General features: G+C 42.2%; 1 protein-coding gene across 2 annotated transcripts in view; it reads right to left on the bottom strand.

Annotated features, from left to right (window-relative positions):
* The window catches only part of LOC134345665 (golgin subfamily B member 1-like), a 155,219-nt gene that overhangs the window by 136,217 nt on the left and 4,984 nt on the right, over window positions 1–14,018 (bottom strand). For both annotated transcript variants that reach the window (XM_063046688.1, XM_063046687.1), the window contains exons 3-4: window positions 9,450–9,597; window positions 1,347–2,084 (exon numbers count right to left, since the gene is read on the bottom strand). In XM_063046688.1, coding sequence (XP_062902758.1) covers window positions 1,347–2,084; window positions 9,450–9,597 — 886 coding nt within the window. The remainder of the gene's footprint in view (window positions 1–1,346; window positions 2,085–9,449; window positions 9,598–14,018) is intronic.

Here is a 14,018-nt window from a genome sequence, read left to right as displayed (position 1 = left end):
TTCTGCTGCAAACCTGACCACAGAACTTTCTAATCTCATCGTTTGAAGCTAATTTTCCCAAACAGTTGTGGACTATTATAGCCCATGTATTAAGCTATTACAGGGGTTGGTAAGTCAGCAATGTAATTCAACTCTCACTACATCTTAGTTCAGCAACTCAAGTACATAATCTTAAAGTCCCACCAGATTTTGCACTCATTCCCAGAACTTCGCACGTACCCACTCCCTATGCTCCACCTTCACCGGAATCTGATGTGCATTCTTACTCACAGTCTCACCTGGTCCCTCAACACTATCTCTTCAACCAGGAAAACACACTAGTATTTCCACTTTCTGTGGAGATTAAGGCAAGAGCCCCCCCCCCACCCCCCGCCACCATCATTGTTACAGGAGCAGCATTGAGAATGTTCTGACCAGCTGTCTCACTGTCTGTTACGGGAATTACAAGGCATCTGACTGCAAGATCCTACAAAGGATTGTTAGGACTACTAAGGGATCCCTGGGGTCTCTCTTCTACCCACCTGAGATATTTATCAAGGAAAATTGGCTTCAAATGATGAGATTAGAAAGTTCTGTGGTCAGGTTTGCAGCTGAAAGAGTTTGGGAGACATGAGACTGCAGATGGTGGAAATCTGGAGCAATGCAAAAACTTAGCATTGTCAAGGATCCCTCCCATCTGTCCCACAATGTCTTTGACCCACAACCCCACTAGGCAGGAGGTAGTGTAGCATCAGGACAAGGATTGTTAGGATGGGAAATAGCTTCTTTCCCAAGGCCATGAGACTACCAAACTCCCTCCCAAACACCAAGGTCTCATCGCTTATAAAGCACCAGTAGTGTTACACTATTTACTTTTTAATTTTTGTCATAAATGCACCTTATACTAAATGTTAATATTCTAGAATATATTTTATTATTTTTAAATTTATTTTTGGAAATATTATATTAAGTGTTTGTGTGAGCTATATGTACTGTATTGTTCCCATTGGTCCAGAGGAACGTTGTTTCATTTGGTGGTATACATGTATACAGTTAAATGATAATAAACTTGAACTTGTCCTTCTGAATTTTAACTCTGAAATTCTGCTGGAGGTTAAATTGTTGCCGTCCTCATTTCCTTCTCCTACCTTCCCTCACATTCTTAATGAACAAATGAACAACAGGAGGATCATAGCTATCATTAGCAGTCTCCAAAGATGAGACATAGAGAGAAACATAAAAATAAATCGTCTTTTTGGAGTCAAGACTTTTTTTTTTAAATTAACAGAAATTCATGTGAAACATTGCAAACAGAAAACCGAAACCTCACGTGAAGATTTCTCATAATTTGCAGCAATGGTACTTACTGTTGATGTTTTATTCACTGTACACTCATCCTGCGCTAAATTCCCCAGCTTTTCTTCACAGTCCAGCACATTCAGGTAGTTCTTTTGCTCTTGTACATCTTTCAGATCTTTTCTGAGTTTCTCATTCTCTTCTTCCAGGTCCTCGATTTGCTCTTGCAGGCTGCTCTCTGATAACTTCAGTTCATGGATCCGTGAGCGGAAGTCTTCTAGTTTATGTGTCAGGAAGCTCTCATTTTCCTCAGCTTGTTGAAGTCTTTCTTGGAATTGCTCCCTTTCCTGGTTATTTGCTGCTTCTTTTTCTAAAAGTCTCTTTAAGTCATTCTGAAGGACCAGAATCTGCTCTTTAATGTGATCCTCTCCATTCAATACGCAGCTTTCCATGTTGGTGAGATCTGTATCATGCTCTGAACGATCTCTACTCCTCCTCATGTGTGCTTTCTCCAGCTTTGTGAGCTTTGCAGTAACTTGTTGTAGCTCAGTTTTTAGGACTATACTGGTGGCATTTAAATCAATTTTCTCTCTCTCCAGTTTGAAGATTTGGTTCTGCAAGGACAGTTCGCGCTCTCTCAGTTTCATAATTAGCTGTTGCTGCCTTTGTTTGTAGTGTTCAAAGTACTCAGACTGCTTATTCATTTCATCCACCTTCATCCTCAACTGGCTTTGCAAGCGGCAGAGTTTACCTTTCAGTATTCCTTCATTACCTTTCAGCATCTCTTCAGTACTCTCTTTATCTGTAAGCTTTTAAAAAGAAGTGATTTATGATTATTGTTCAAACACAACATCAATCCATTGTGGTAAACACCATATTTAGCCATAATATTAGTACAAGTAAAACAAAGCTAGTCGCAAAATTTGTCCTTGCAGTTACTGTCAGAACAAAATGTGAAACACAAAATTAAATCACTCAAATATTGCTGTTTTTTTCTGATGTTCAGAAATTGCTTGCGATAATTTGATGCTCATCAGAGAAGTTGGAAGACTAACGTACTTTAACTGTTAAGATACATAGACTATATGTTTAGAGATTAAAAGGGAGAATGGGCTCTCGTTAATGGACTCATATTACCTCAATTCCATCTATCAGATCTGCTTTCCTTTAATCCAATTTGCCATTATATGACAATGATATTTGTCAAAGTTACTTATTCTGCACAAGATCTATGCGGTGGTCATTTCTACCAATATTTTCATGCACTTTACAACTGTTCCCTGATTTTGTTTGCTTCATTGAATGAATTTAACTTTTTATGACACAGGAGGGATATTTAGCCTACCAGATCCATGCAGGCTACCAATGGAGCAGTCCTATCAGTCCAATTCTTCCTTTCCTTTTTTTGCAACACTACAACTTATTTCTTTCTCTTTGCTGCTGTTACCACTTGCCTACATTAACTTACAGTGGTGATTTAATCTGCCTTTGGGATGTGGGAGGAAACTGAAATAGTTGTGGGAACTAAGGCAGTCGCAAGGAGAGGTCAGGGTCAAATCTGGGTCAGTGGAGCTGGAGGCAACAGCCCTGGCTTAGTTACCATTTCTTTAAGATATGATGAAAAAATTCCAGTATGTAACTTCAATCAAATCTTTGAGACTTCAAATAATAAACCATTAGAAATGCTTCATCATAATTACTAGGTGTTATGATTCTCTGTGCTTTTTACAGGTGTTTCACCTTTCTACCTATTATCGGAAGTCAAAAGAAAAATATAAACAAGAGCGATACACTGTACAAGAATTGTAGTAAGTGCCAGGAACAAAATCATTGAGCCAATTTACCGGCATGTTTACCTACTTCTGGATTCCACTTGAGAGACAAAACCAGGAAAAGCAAGCAAGAACGTAATGCTGAGAAGCAGACACCATAAAAATAGAAAGAACAGCATGAAATTGGCAGATTGAGAAGCCTAGATGCTGTCCTGCCTAATATTCAAATATCAGACACATAATCTGAAACTGGTAGATGCTAAACATTAATATTCAAACAAAGTAAACCTTCATGATTGCTCGTGTTGAAGAATCTCTGCTTGTTAGCTAACCATTATTTAAACTATATGGACTTCCCAATTATTGATGGAGTCAAACTAAATACAGTGGACGTGCTGAAATATTTAGTACTCCAATTGGAAGCAGTGGTGGGTGGGATGGGGAAGTAGCCATTAGGGCTTATATCTCCTGTTATTATCAGCACTAGAAAGATATGATCAAGGCTGTTTCTGCAAAAGCCTCCAACTTCACGGCAAGTCAGTCAATCTGGAGGCAGCAACACTGGTTTGGTTGCTATTTCTTGTCCTCTCTCTGGCCAACATCCCCAGCACTGAGACCTTCATTACACATGGAAAGAAATTACCAGACAGATGGAGGAAAAGATCCATGGACATGCTTAAAATCATCATGAAGAAATGCATTATCCTCACTGGCTCCTGGGAATCTCTAACACGTGACCAGAAGGAGCAGTGTTTGGGGTGGCGTTGAGATTCCAGAGTCTGTGCATTGAGAGCCACAAACCAGTAGAAGGAACAGACCTCATAACAAGTTGCCCACAACTCTCCCATCAGATCCCTTCTGTCCCTCGGTGGAAGAAATATGAAGATTCAATTCAGAACCGATAAAACTGCAGTGGAAGTCTAGGGGAAAGATTTTCAGCAAAAGGACAAAAGCCTATCTTTTCTTACATGTACTTAAAACTCCACTGTAAATTACAGATATTTTACCAACCTTCTGGTCAACAGTACAGTGGTGAAACAGATCAGCTGGTTGAGTAGCATCGTAACAACAACCTTGCACTCAATGTTAGTAAGAGCAAGGAAAAGGTTGTGGACTTCAGGAAGTGGAAAACAAGGGAACACACACCAGTCCTCACTGAGGGATTAACAGTGGAAAGTGTGAGTAGTTTCAAGTTCCTAGGTGTCAATATCTCTGTAGATCTATCCTGGGCCCAATATATTGATGCAATAACAAGAAGCCATGATGGTGGCAATATTTCATTAGGAGCTTGAGGAGACTTGGTATGTCACCAAAGACCCATGCAAACTTCTACAGACGTTACGTGGAGAGCATTCTGACTGGTTGCATCAGCGTGGATGGTATGAAGGGCCCAGTGCACAGGGCTGGAAAAAGCTGCAGAAAGTTACAAAGTCAGCCAGCTCTATCATGGGTACTAGTTTCCCCAGCATTGAGGATGTCATCAAAAGGCATTGCCTCAATAAGGTGGGCATTGATCATTAAGGACCACCATCACCCAGGACATGGCCTCTTCTCATTGCTACCATCAAGGTGAGGTGTAGGAGCCTAGTCAGAAGACACACTCAATGTTTGAGGAACAACTTCTACCTCTACCCCACTGCCATCAGATTTCTGAATGGACAATGAACTGATAAACACTACCTCACTATTTTTTTGCTCTCTATTTTGCACTACACATTTAATTTTCTATATATATATAAAGAATTACATATGTATAAGTGCACTTATTATAATATTATATATATATATATATTTCTTATTGCAATTTATGGTTTTTTTTATTATGTATTGCATTGTTCTCCTGCCAGAAAACAACATATTTCATGACATATGCCAGTGATATTAAACTTGATTCTAATTTTGATACTTCCTTATGTTTGGCTGAAATGATTTTTAGTCTGTTTATTTTTTGATTGTAACTTTAATTTTAGCTTTTTATTCATTGGTCTTAAATGGATTCATCAAATTCTTCTGGAATTCAGTAAATATTATTTCCCCTTACATTTTGTGAAGTTAGAAACAATAGCAATAATAAAACCAGTCTTATGCTGCTATTATTGTTCACATTTTTTCTGACTATAAATAAGACACAAAAACTTGGAGAAACTCCATTGCCCTGTCACATGATGTCCTACATGTAGAGATACATTTAACAAGCATTGTCCTTATCTGTTTTCCCAGTTAGAAGCTTCTCATTAGATAAATGGAAATAAATATTTCTATTTTGAATGTTGTCCTTTCTCATACGACTTATGTGGATGATTCCATCCTGGGGAGCACAGCCCTTCCAGGTCACACAGAGCTGGCTTTGAGGTTTTAATTAGCATTAAGATAATTTAAGATTCAGTTTGCAAAGAAAAATATAAATAAATACAGGTATGTTCAGCATGCTAGCTGCCCCAGAGCCATGAAATGCCTAACAAAGTTTAGGAATCCCTGGGACAACCTCAACAACCCACAATAGCAACACACCCTAATGCCAGTTGGTTGGTGATGAGGGGAACATATTTTAGTGAGTGGAGTTTCATTGTAAAAATATTAGGAAATTTGATTTACACTACTAGCCACTAATATTGTGAAAACTCAGCTGCTGGTTTATTAACACTACTAGGAATAGAATAAGACCTCATTAGTCCAGTTCATCTGTTGGGGTGCAGAAGCACTGGCTGGTTAAACAGAAATTGTTTAAGTAATCTGCACATTAGAAGAAATAACCAGAAATATGAGGTTATAATATCACCACACCGGAACAGAAATTTAAACTCGATTAATAAAGCAAGTCCAGAATTTAATGACGTAATAATGGCTGGATTATCTTAACAGAAAACATCTGGTTCATTTACATCCCTTAAAGAAACTTCCAGGTCCGGTTTGTTTCTACCTCCTCGCATACAGCACTGAACCGGGCACTTATCCTCTGATTCCAAAGAACATTAAGAATGAAAAATAAGGTCATCTCTCATGAATTAAATAGATAGACGTATAAAGAATTGTGTAACTCTGCTAGCCAAGAGTCATATCATGGCAACAGCTCACAAGGTCTGTTCCAACAATCACACATTCATTTACACTAACTCTTCATTCCTCCCATTTTATTCTCTCCACATTCCCTTAAATTTACTTCAGATTCTATCACTCACCCATGCTAGGGGCAATTTACAGTGACCAATTAGTATACCCGCTTCTTTGGGATGTGCAAGAAAACAAGATCACCTGAAGGAAACCTACATGGTCAAAGATAGAACATGCAAAAGTCCACACAGAAGCACTGGAGGTCAAGATTAGATCTGGATCACTGGAATGATACATCTGTGATGCTGTAGTGCAAGTAATGCACTTGTGCAATAAAATACTTACTTGCATTACAGCATCGTCTATCTGCTGAACCGTGTCTACGCCCACCTGGACAAGCCAGCGAGCACTGTGAGGGTCATGCTTTTTGACTTCTCCAGTGCGTTCAACACCATCCGCCCTGCTCTACTGGGGGAGAAGCTGACAGCGATGCAGGTGGATGCTTTCCTGGTGTCATGGATTCTTGATTACCTGACTGGCAGACCACAGTGCGTGTGCTTGCAACACTGTGTGTCCGACAGAGTGATCAGCAGCACTGGGGCTCCACAGGGGACTGTCTTGTCTCCCTTTCTCTTCACTATTTACACCTCGGACTTCAACTACTGCACAGAGTCTTGTCATCTTCAGAAGTTTTCTGATGACTCTGTCATAGTTGGATGCATCAGCAAGGGAGATGAGGCTGAGTACAGGGCTACGGTAGGAAACTTTGTCACATGGTGTGAGCAGAATTATCTGCAGCTTAATGTGAAAAAGACTAAGGAGCTGGTGGTAGACCTGAGGAGAGCTAAGGTACCGATGACCCCTGTTTCCATCCAGGGGGTCAGGGTGGACATGGTGGAGGATTACAAATACCTGGGGATACGAATTGACAATAAACTGGACTGGTCAAAGAACACTGAGGCTGTCTACAAGAAGGGTCAGAGCCGTCTCTATTTCCTGAGGAGACTGAGGTCCTTTAACATCTGCCGGATGACGCTGAGGATGTTCTACGAGTCTGTGGTGGCCAGTACTATCATGTTTGCTGTTGTGTGCTGGGGCAGCAGGCTGAGGGTAGCAGACACCAACAGAATCAACAAACTCATTCGTAAGGCCAGTGATGTTGTGGGAATGGAACTGGACTCTCTGACAGTGGTGTCTGAAAAGAGGATGCTGTCCAAGTTGGATGCCATCTTGGTCAATGTCTCCCATCCATACATAATGTACTGGCTGGGCACAGGAGTACATTCAGCCAGAGACTCATTCCACCGAGATGCAACACAGAGCGTCATAGGAAGTCATTCCTTCCTGTGGCCATCAAACTTTACAACTCTTCCCTTGGAGGGTCAGACACCCTGAGCCAATAGGCTGGTCCTGGACTTATTTCCTGGCATAATTTACATATTACTATTTAACTATTTATGGTTTTATTACTATTTATTATTTACGGTGCAACTGTAACGAAAACCAGTTTCCCCCGGGATCAATAAAATATGACTATGACTATCACAAGTGTACACTACAGTCGACCTTCACTAATCTGACTACCTGTAATCCGGTTCCTTCGATAATCCGGCACTGATTATGTTTAATGTGATCCTTCTGTAATTCAGCATTTTCACTAATCCGGCACTCCTCAGGTCCCAATGGTGCCGGATTAGTGAAGGTCGACCTGTATTAGTGATGTGGGCTAAAGGGCCTATTTCTGCATGACTCTTGGTTAGCTAGTCACTTATATCATTGCTGTTTAGGAAACTTGATGTGTGCAAATTGGCTGCAATATTTGCCAATGTACCCAGTCATTGTTTCTGTCAAAAGAGTAGCACCCTCTTTCTTCAACTGGGTAGCATTCCTGCCTCTGGGTCAAATTGTTGTGGATGCAAATCCTGGTCCATAACTCAATGAGTGTTGTATTAGTGAGCTTCCATTTCTAATGAGGTACTAAACCAGCTGAACTATCAGGCAGATGGAATAGATCCAAAGGCAAGCTCTATTGAAAATCAGAGCTTTTCTTTGAGAGACAAATGAGATAAAGAGACTAGCTTGATTTGTTACACGCACATAGAAACATTGAAAAATGTCGTACAGTGAAATGAATCTCTTGCATCAACGACACTGGAGGCAGCCCGCAAGAGTCACCACGCTTCTGGTGCCATCAGAGTATGGGCACAACGTACTAACCCTAGCCCATACGTCTTTAGAATGTGGAGGAAATAGGAGCATCTGGAGGAAGCAGACACAGTCAACTGGAGAACGTACAAACTCCGTACAGAAAGCAGTGGGAATTGAACCCAGTGGGTGATCACTGGTGTTGTAAAGCATCGTGCTAACTGCTAAGCTACAATGCTGCCAAACGCTGCAGATGCTGGAATTTGGATCAACACACAAAGCACTAGAGGAACTCAGTTGGTTGGGCATCATCTATGGAGGGAAATGGACAGTCAACGTTTCAGATTGAGGCCCTTCATCTGGAATGGACACTTTATCTGGTAAGTATTTAAAGGTGGAGGGAAGGAACAGAGCAAGAACTCACAGGTGATAGGTGGATCCAGGTGAGGGGAGTAAGGCAAATGGAGGAAGGGTGAGTAGGAAACATTCAGAGAGCAGAAGGTGATAAGTGGAAGAGACAGAGAGCTGAAGATGATGGAATTTGATCGGAGAAAGTGGAGCATGGAATAAAGTGAGGGAGGTGGGAAGGGGAATAGGTCTGAGACATGTGTGGGGAACGGGCAGATGGGAGGCAGCAAAGCGGTATGGTGATGGGGGCCAGGTTGAAGAGGAGAGAGAAAAGAGTAAAGGGAAAAGGAACAGAGGAGGTTGTCACTGGAAGTTGGAGAGTTCAGTGCTCATACCACCAGGTTTGAGACTGTCCAGGCAGAATATAAGGTGCTGTTCCTCTAATGCATGTTTAACCTCAACCTAATATTGTAAAAGTGGGAAACTGAAACTGTACAGAGAAGATATACCTTGTGCGTGCAGAGTTTGCTGAAATCTGTTAAGCAAATGCATTCTGCCAGCCTTCAAGCTAGAGGTAGGAAAATAATTTAAGAAGCTGCAAACAAGTGACAGCTTCTTTTTCCCTTCTATTAACCAAAGACTTTCTTCTCTTCCTCAGTAGATTGCATGGACAGATTTTGGTGGTGGTGATGGGGTTATAATGTTCAGGAGATGAAACATGATTCTATGCCTATTAACCCTCTCTGCAACCAACACTGAAGAACCTTCATATGGTTCACAGGGTAAGAATAGCTGCTGTGATGCAGAAACATCAGAGTAGCAAGAAAACTGAGACCCAAGATTTACAGCTGGCCTTACCACATTTCTGAGGTTCCTCTCTGAAAGCTGTAGACATCGAAGCTTTTCTATAAGCTGTGAATCATTGCTTGTCAATTGCTGTGACTTGGAAGTCAACTCATTGATTTTATCCAGAAGCTTTTGTTTTGACCATTCCAGATCTTGAATTCTAAATAATCAAACAGTCATAACAAACTGCAATGAGTCAAAAAAAAACCTAATCAATTCTTAAGTTAGATTCTTGTCGTAGGTGAGTTGGCAGTATCACTGATAGCATTCACTGTAGCCACTCCTAATTGCTGGACAATTAAACCAACTATTCTAACAAACTTGCCCTCAAGAGCATAATTCTCCCCTCATGTACTAATGTTAGATTTAACTTTATAAGGATTTAAGAGGTCATGGAATCAATCAAGAGGTCATAGAAACAGCACTTTGAAGGCCATTATGTCAATGCTTCACATCAAGCAACTACTCTCCATATACCTTTCAAATTCTATCAATCATCTACAGTGGCAATTTATAGCGACCAACTAATCTACCAACCTGCATATCGTTGGGATATGATACGCAAAGGAATGGAATGCCCAGTAAAATTGACAGGCACAGGAAGAATGTGAATTCCACATAGATATTACTGGAGATCAGGATCAAACCTAAGACCCAAGTTGTGAGCTAGCAGGACTTGTAGCTGCGTCACCATAGCTTTGCTTTGGCATTTTAATACACAAAATCTAAACTCATGCAGAAGGTGGCTCTTCAGCCCACTGTGCCTGCACTGCCTTGCTGAAAAAACAGTCCAAAAATACTTATTTCTCCATTAGCCTGAACATTTTAACCATTTTTATGATATTCTAAATCTATTTAGTAATTAAGATTATTCTTTTTGAAAATTCTCCATGGATAACTATCAGTATGATTATATTGATCCCAGGAATCTGACCCTTCTAGCTTCCACTACAGTCTGAATAAGGGAATTGCACTATGAGTCTCAAATGGGAGTGCTTATGTAATTGACCTGGTGTTCCCAACCAAAAGCAGAGAAGAACAGCTGAAACAAGAGAACATCTGCAGATGCTGGAAATTCAAGCAACACACACAAAATGCTGGAGGAACTCAACAGGCCAGGCAGCACTCTATAGAAAAGAGTACAAACAATGTTTCAGGCCGAGACCCTTCAGCAGGACTGGAGAAATAAAGATGAGGAGTAGAGTTAAAAGGTGGAGGGAGGGAGAGAGAAATACAACGAGATAGGTGAAACCGTGAGGGGGAGGGGTGAAGTAAAGATCTGGGAAGTTGATTGGTGATAGAGATACCAGGCTGGAGAAGGGAGAATCTAATAGGCCATGGAGAAAGGAAAGGGGGAGGAGCACCAGACGGAGGTGATGGGCAGCCAAGGAGATAAGGTGAGAGAGGGAAAAGAAGATGTGGAATGGTGAAGGGGAGAGTGCCATTACTGGAAATCTGAGAAATCGATGTTCATGCCATCAGGTTGGAGGCTATCCAGACAAAGTATAAGGTGTTGTTCCTCCGACCTGAGTGTGGTCTCACTGCGACAGTAGAAGAGGCCATGGATAGACATATCGGAACAGAAATGGGAAGTGGAATTAAAATGGTTGGCCACTGGGAGAACCTGCTTTTTCTGGCAGACGGAGCATAGGTGCTCGGCAAAGTGGTCTCCCAATCTACATCGGGTCTTACCAATATACAGGAGGCCACACCAGGAGTACTGGATACAATATATGACCCCAACAGGCTCACAGGTGAAGGGTCGTCTCACCTGGGAACTCCGTTTGGGGCTCTGAATGGTAGCAAGGGAGGTGGTGTAGGGACCGGTGTAGCACTTGTTCTGCTTGCAAAGATAAGTGTCAGGAGGGCAATCAGTGGGGAGGGACGAACGGACAAAGGAGACATGTAGGGAGTAATTCACAAGACCATAAGGCATAGGAGCAGATTTAGGCCATTCAGCCCATTGAGTTTGCTCTGCCACTCCATCAGAGCCGATCCCGGATCCCACTCAACCCCAAACACCTGCCTTTTTGACATATCTTTTGATGTCCTGACTCAACAGGAAACAATCAGCTTCTGCTTTAAATATACCCAAGGACTTGGCCTCACTACATTCCACAGATTTACTACTCTCTGGCTAAAAAATTTCCCCCCTACCTCTGTTCTAAAGGGTCAACCCTCAATTTTGAGGCTGTGCCCTCCAGTTCCCCCACCATAGGAAACATCCTCTTCACATCCACCCTATCTAGTCCTTTCAACATTCAGTAGGTTTGAATGAGATTACCCCCTGTATTCTTCTAAGTTCCAAAGCTGCCAAACGCTCCTCGTGTGTTAACCCTTTCATTCCCGGAATCATCTTTGTGAACCTCCTCTGGACTCTCTCCAATGACATCGCATCCTTCCTGAGATATGGGACCCAAGACCCAAAACTGTTGACAATCCTCCATGCGGCCTGACTAGTGTCTTGTAAGGCTCAGTGTTAACTTCTTGCTTTTAGATTCTATTCACCTTGAAATAAATGCCAACATTGCATCACAGACTCAACCCGTAAATTAACCTTCCAGGAGTCTTGCATAAGGACTCCTAAGTCGCTCTGCGCTTCTGATGTTTGAAACTTCTCCCCATTTAGATAATAGTCTGCACTATTATTCCTTTTACCAAAATGCATTATCATACATTTCCCAACACTTCTGCCACTCTCTTTCCCACTTTCAATTTGTCTAAGTCCTGCTGCAATCACATCGCTTCCTCAGCATTACCTACGCCTCCACCTATCTTCACACCACAACTTTGCCACAAAGTCATCAATTCCACTATCCAAATCATTGACAAGTAATGTGAAAAGTAGCAGTCCCAATACAGACCCCTGAGGAACACCACTAGTCACGGGCAGCCAACCAGAAAAGGCCCCCTTTATTCCCACTCACTGCCTCCTGCCTGTCAGCCATTCTGCTATCCATGTCAGTATCTTTCCTGTAATGCCATGGGATGCTATCTTGTTAAGCAGCCTCATGTGTGGCATCTTATCAAACACCTTCTGAAAATACAAGTAAATGACATTCACTGCCTCTCCTTTTTCCACCCTGCTTGTTACTTAATTGAAGAACCCTTAACAGATTTGTCAGGCAAGATTTCCTTTGAAAGAAACCATGCTGATTTTGACTTATTTTATCATTAGTTTCCAAGTACCTCGAAACCTCATCCTTAATAATAGACTCCAACACTTTTTCACCACTGAGGTTTGGGTAACTGGTCTATAATTTCCTTTCTTTTGTCTCCTTCCCTTCTTAAAGAGTGGAGTGACAGTTACAGTCTTCCAGTCCTCTGGGACCATGCCAAAATCAAGAGATTCTTGAAAGATTATGTCCAATCCATCCATTATCTGTTCAGCAACTTTTCTCAGGACTCTGGAATGTAGTCTATATGGCTCAGGTGACTTATCCACCCTAAGACCTTTGAGTTTGCCTAACACTTTTTCCTTGACATGGAGGCTGGTGGGGTGGTAGGTGAGGACAAGAGAAACCTTTTCCCTGGTAGGGTGGTGGGAGAATTGGGTAAGAGCAGATGTGCATGAAATGGAAAAGATGCGGTTGAGGACAGCCTTGATGGTGGAGGAAGGGAACCCACTTTCTTTGAAGAGGGAGGACATCTCTTTCATTCTAGAATGAAAACCCTCATCCTGACAGCAGGTGCCCTGGAGACAGCAGAACCGAGAGAAGGGGATGGTGTTTTCACAAGTAGCAGGGTGGGAAGAGGTATAGTTCCAGGTAGCTTTGAGGGTCCGTGGATTTATATTAGATATCAGTAGATAGAGACAGAGTGATCTAGAAAGGGGAGGAGGTGCCGGAAATGAACCAGGTAAATTAGAGGGCACGGTGGATGTTGGAGGCAAAATCGATGAAGTTGGCGAGGTCCGCATGGGTGCAGGAAGCAGCACCAATGCGGTCATCGAGGTATCATAGGAACAGTGGGGGCAGCCACCAGTGCAGGCTTGGAACATACGTCCACGTAGCCAACAAAAAGGCAGGCATAGCTGGGACCCATGTGAGTGCCCATGGCTACGCCTTTAGTTTGAAAGAAATGGGAGAAGCCAAAGGAAAAATTATTAAGAGTGAGACAAGTTCCGCGATACGGAGGAGAGTGGTGGTGGAGGGGAACTATTTGAGTCTGGTGTCCAAAAAGAAACGGAGAGCTTTGAGGCCTCCCCGGTGGGGATGGAGGTGTATAGGGGCTGGACATCCATAGTGAAACTAAGATGATCGGGGCCAGGGAATCATTGAAAAGATCAAGAGCATGTGAAGTGTTATGGATGTAGGAGGAAGGAGCTGAACTAGGGGGTATAAAACAGAGTCGAGGTATGCAGATATGAGTTCAGTGGGGCAAGAACAAGCTGAAACAATGGGTCTACCTAGACAAGCGGGTTTGTGATTCTTGGGTCGGAGGTAGAAACAGGAGATGTGGGGTTCAGGAAGTATAAGGTTGGTGGCAATAGATGGGAGATCCTCAGAGCTAATAAGGTTGGTGATGGTGTGAGAGACAATAGCCTGGTGCTCCGTGGTGGGGTCCTGTTTGAGGGGTAAG

This window comes from Mobula hypostoma, chromosome 4, assembly GCF_963921235.1.
Source record: "Mobula hypostoma chromosome 4, sMobHyp1.1, whole genome shotgun sequence".
In the NCBI taxonomy this organism is placed as follows: domain Eukaryota; kingdom Metazoa; phylum Chordata; class Chondrichthyes; order Myliobatiformes; family Myliobatidae; genus Mobula; species Mobula hypostoma.
The sequence above is the reverse complement of the archived record's forward strand: the minus strand, read 5'-3'. Positions and strand labels throughout refer to the sequence as shown.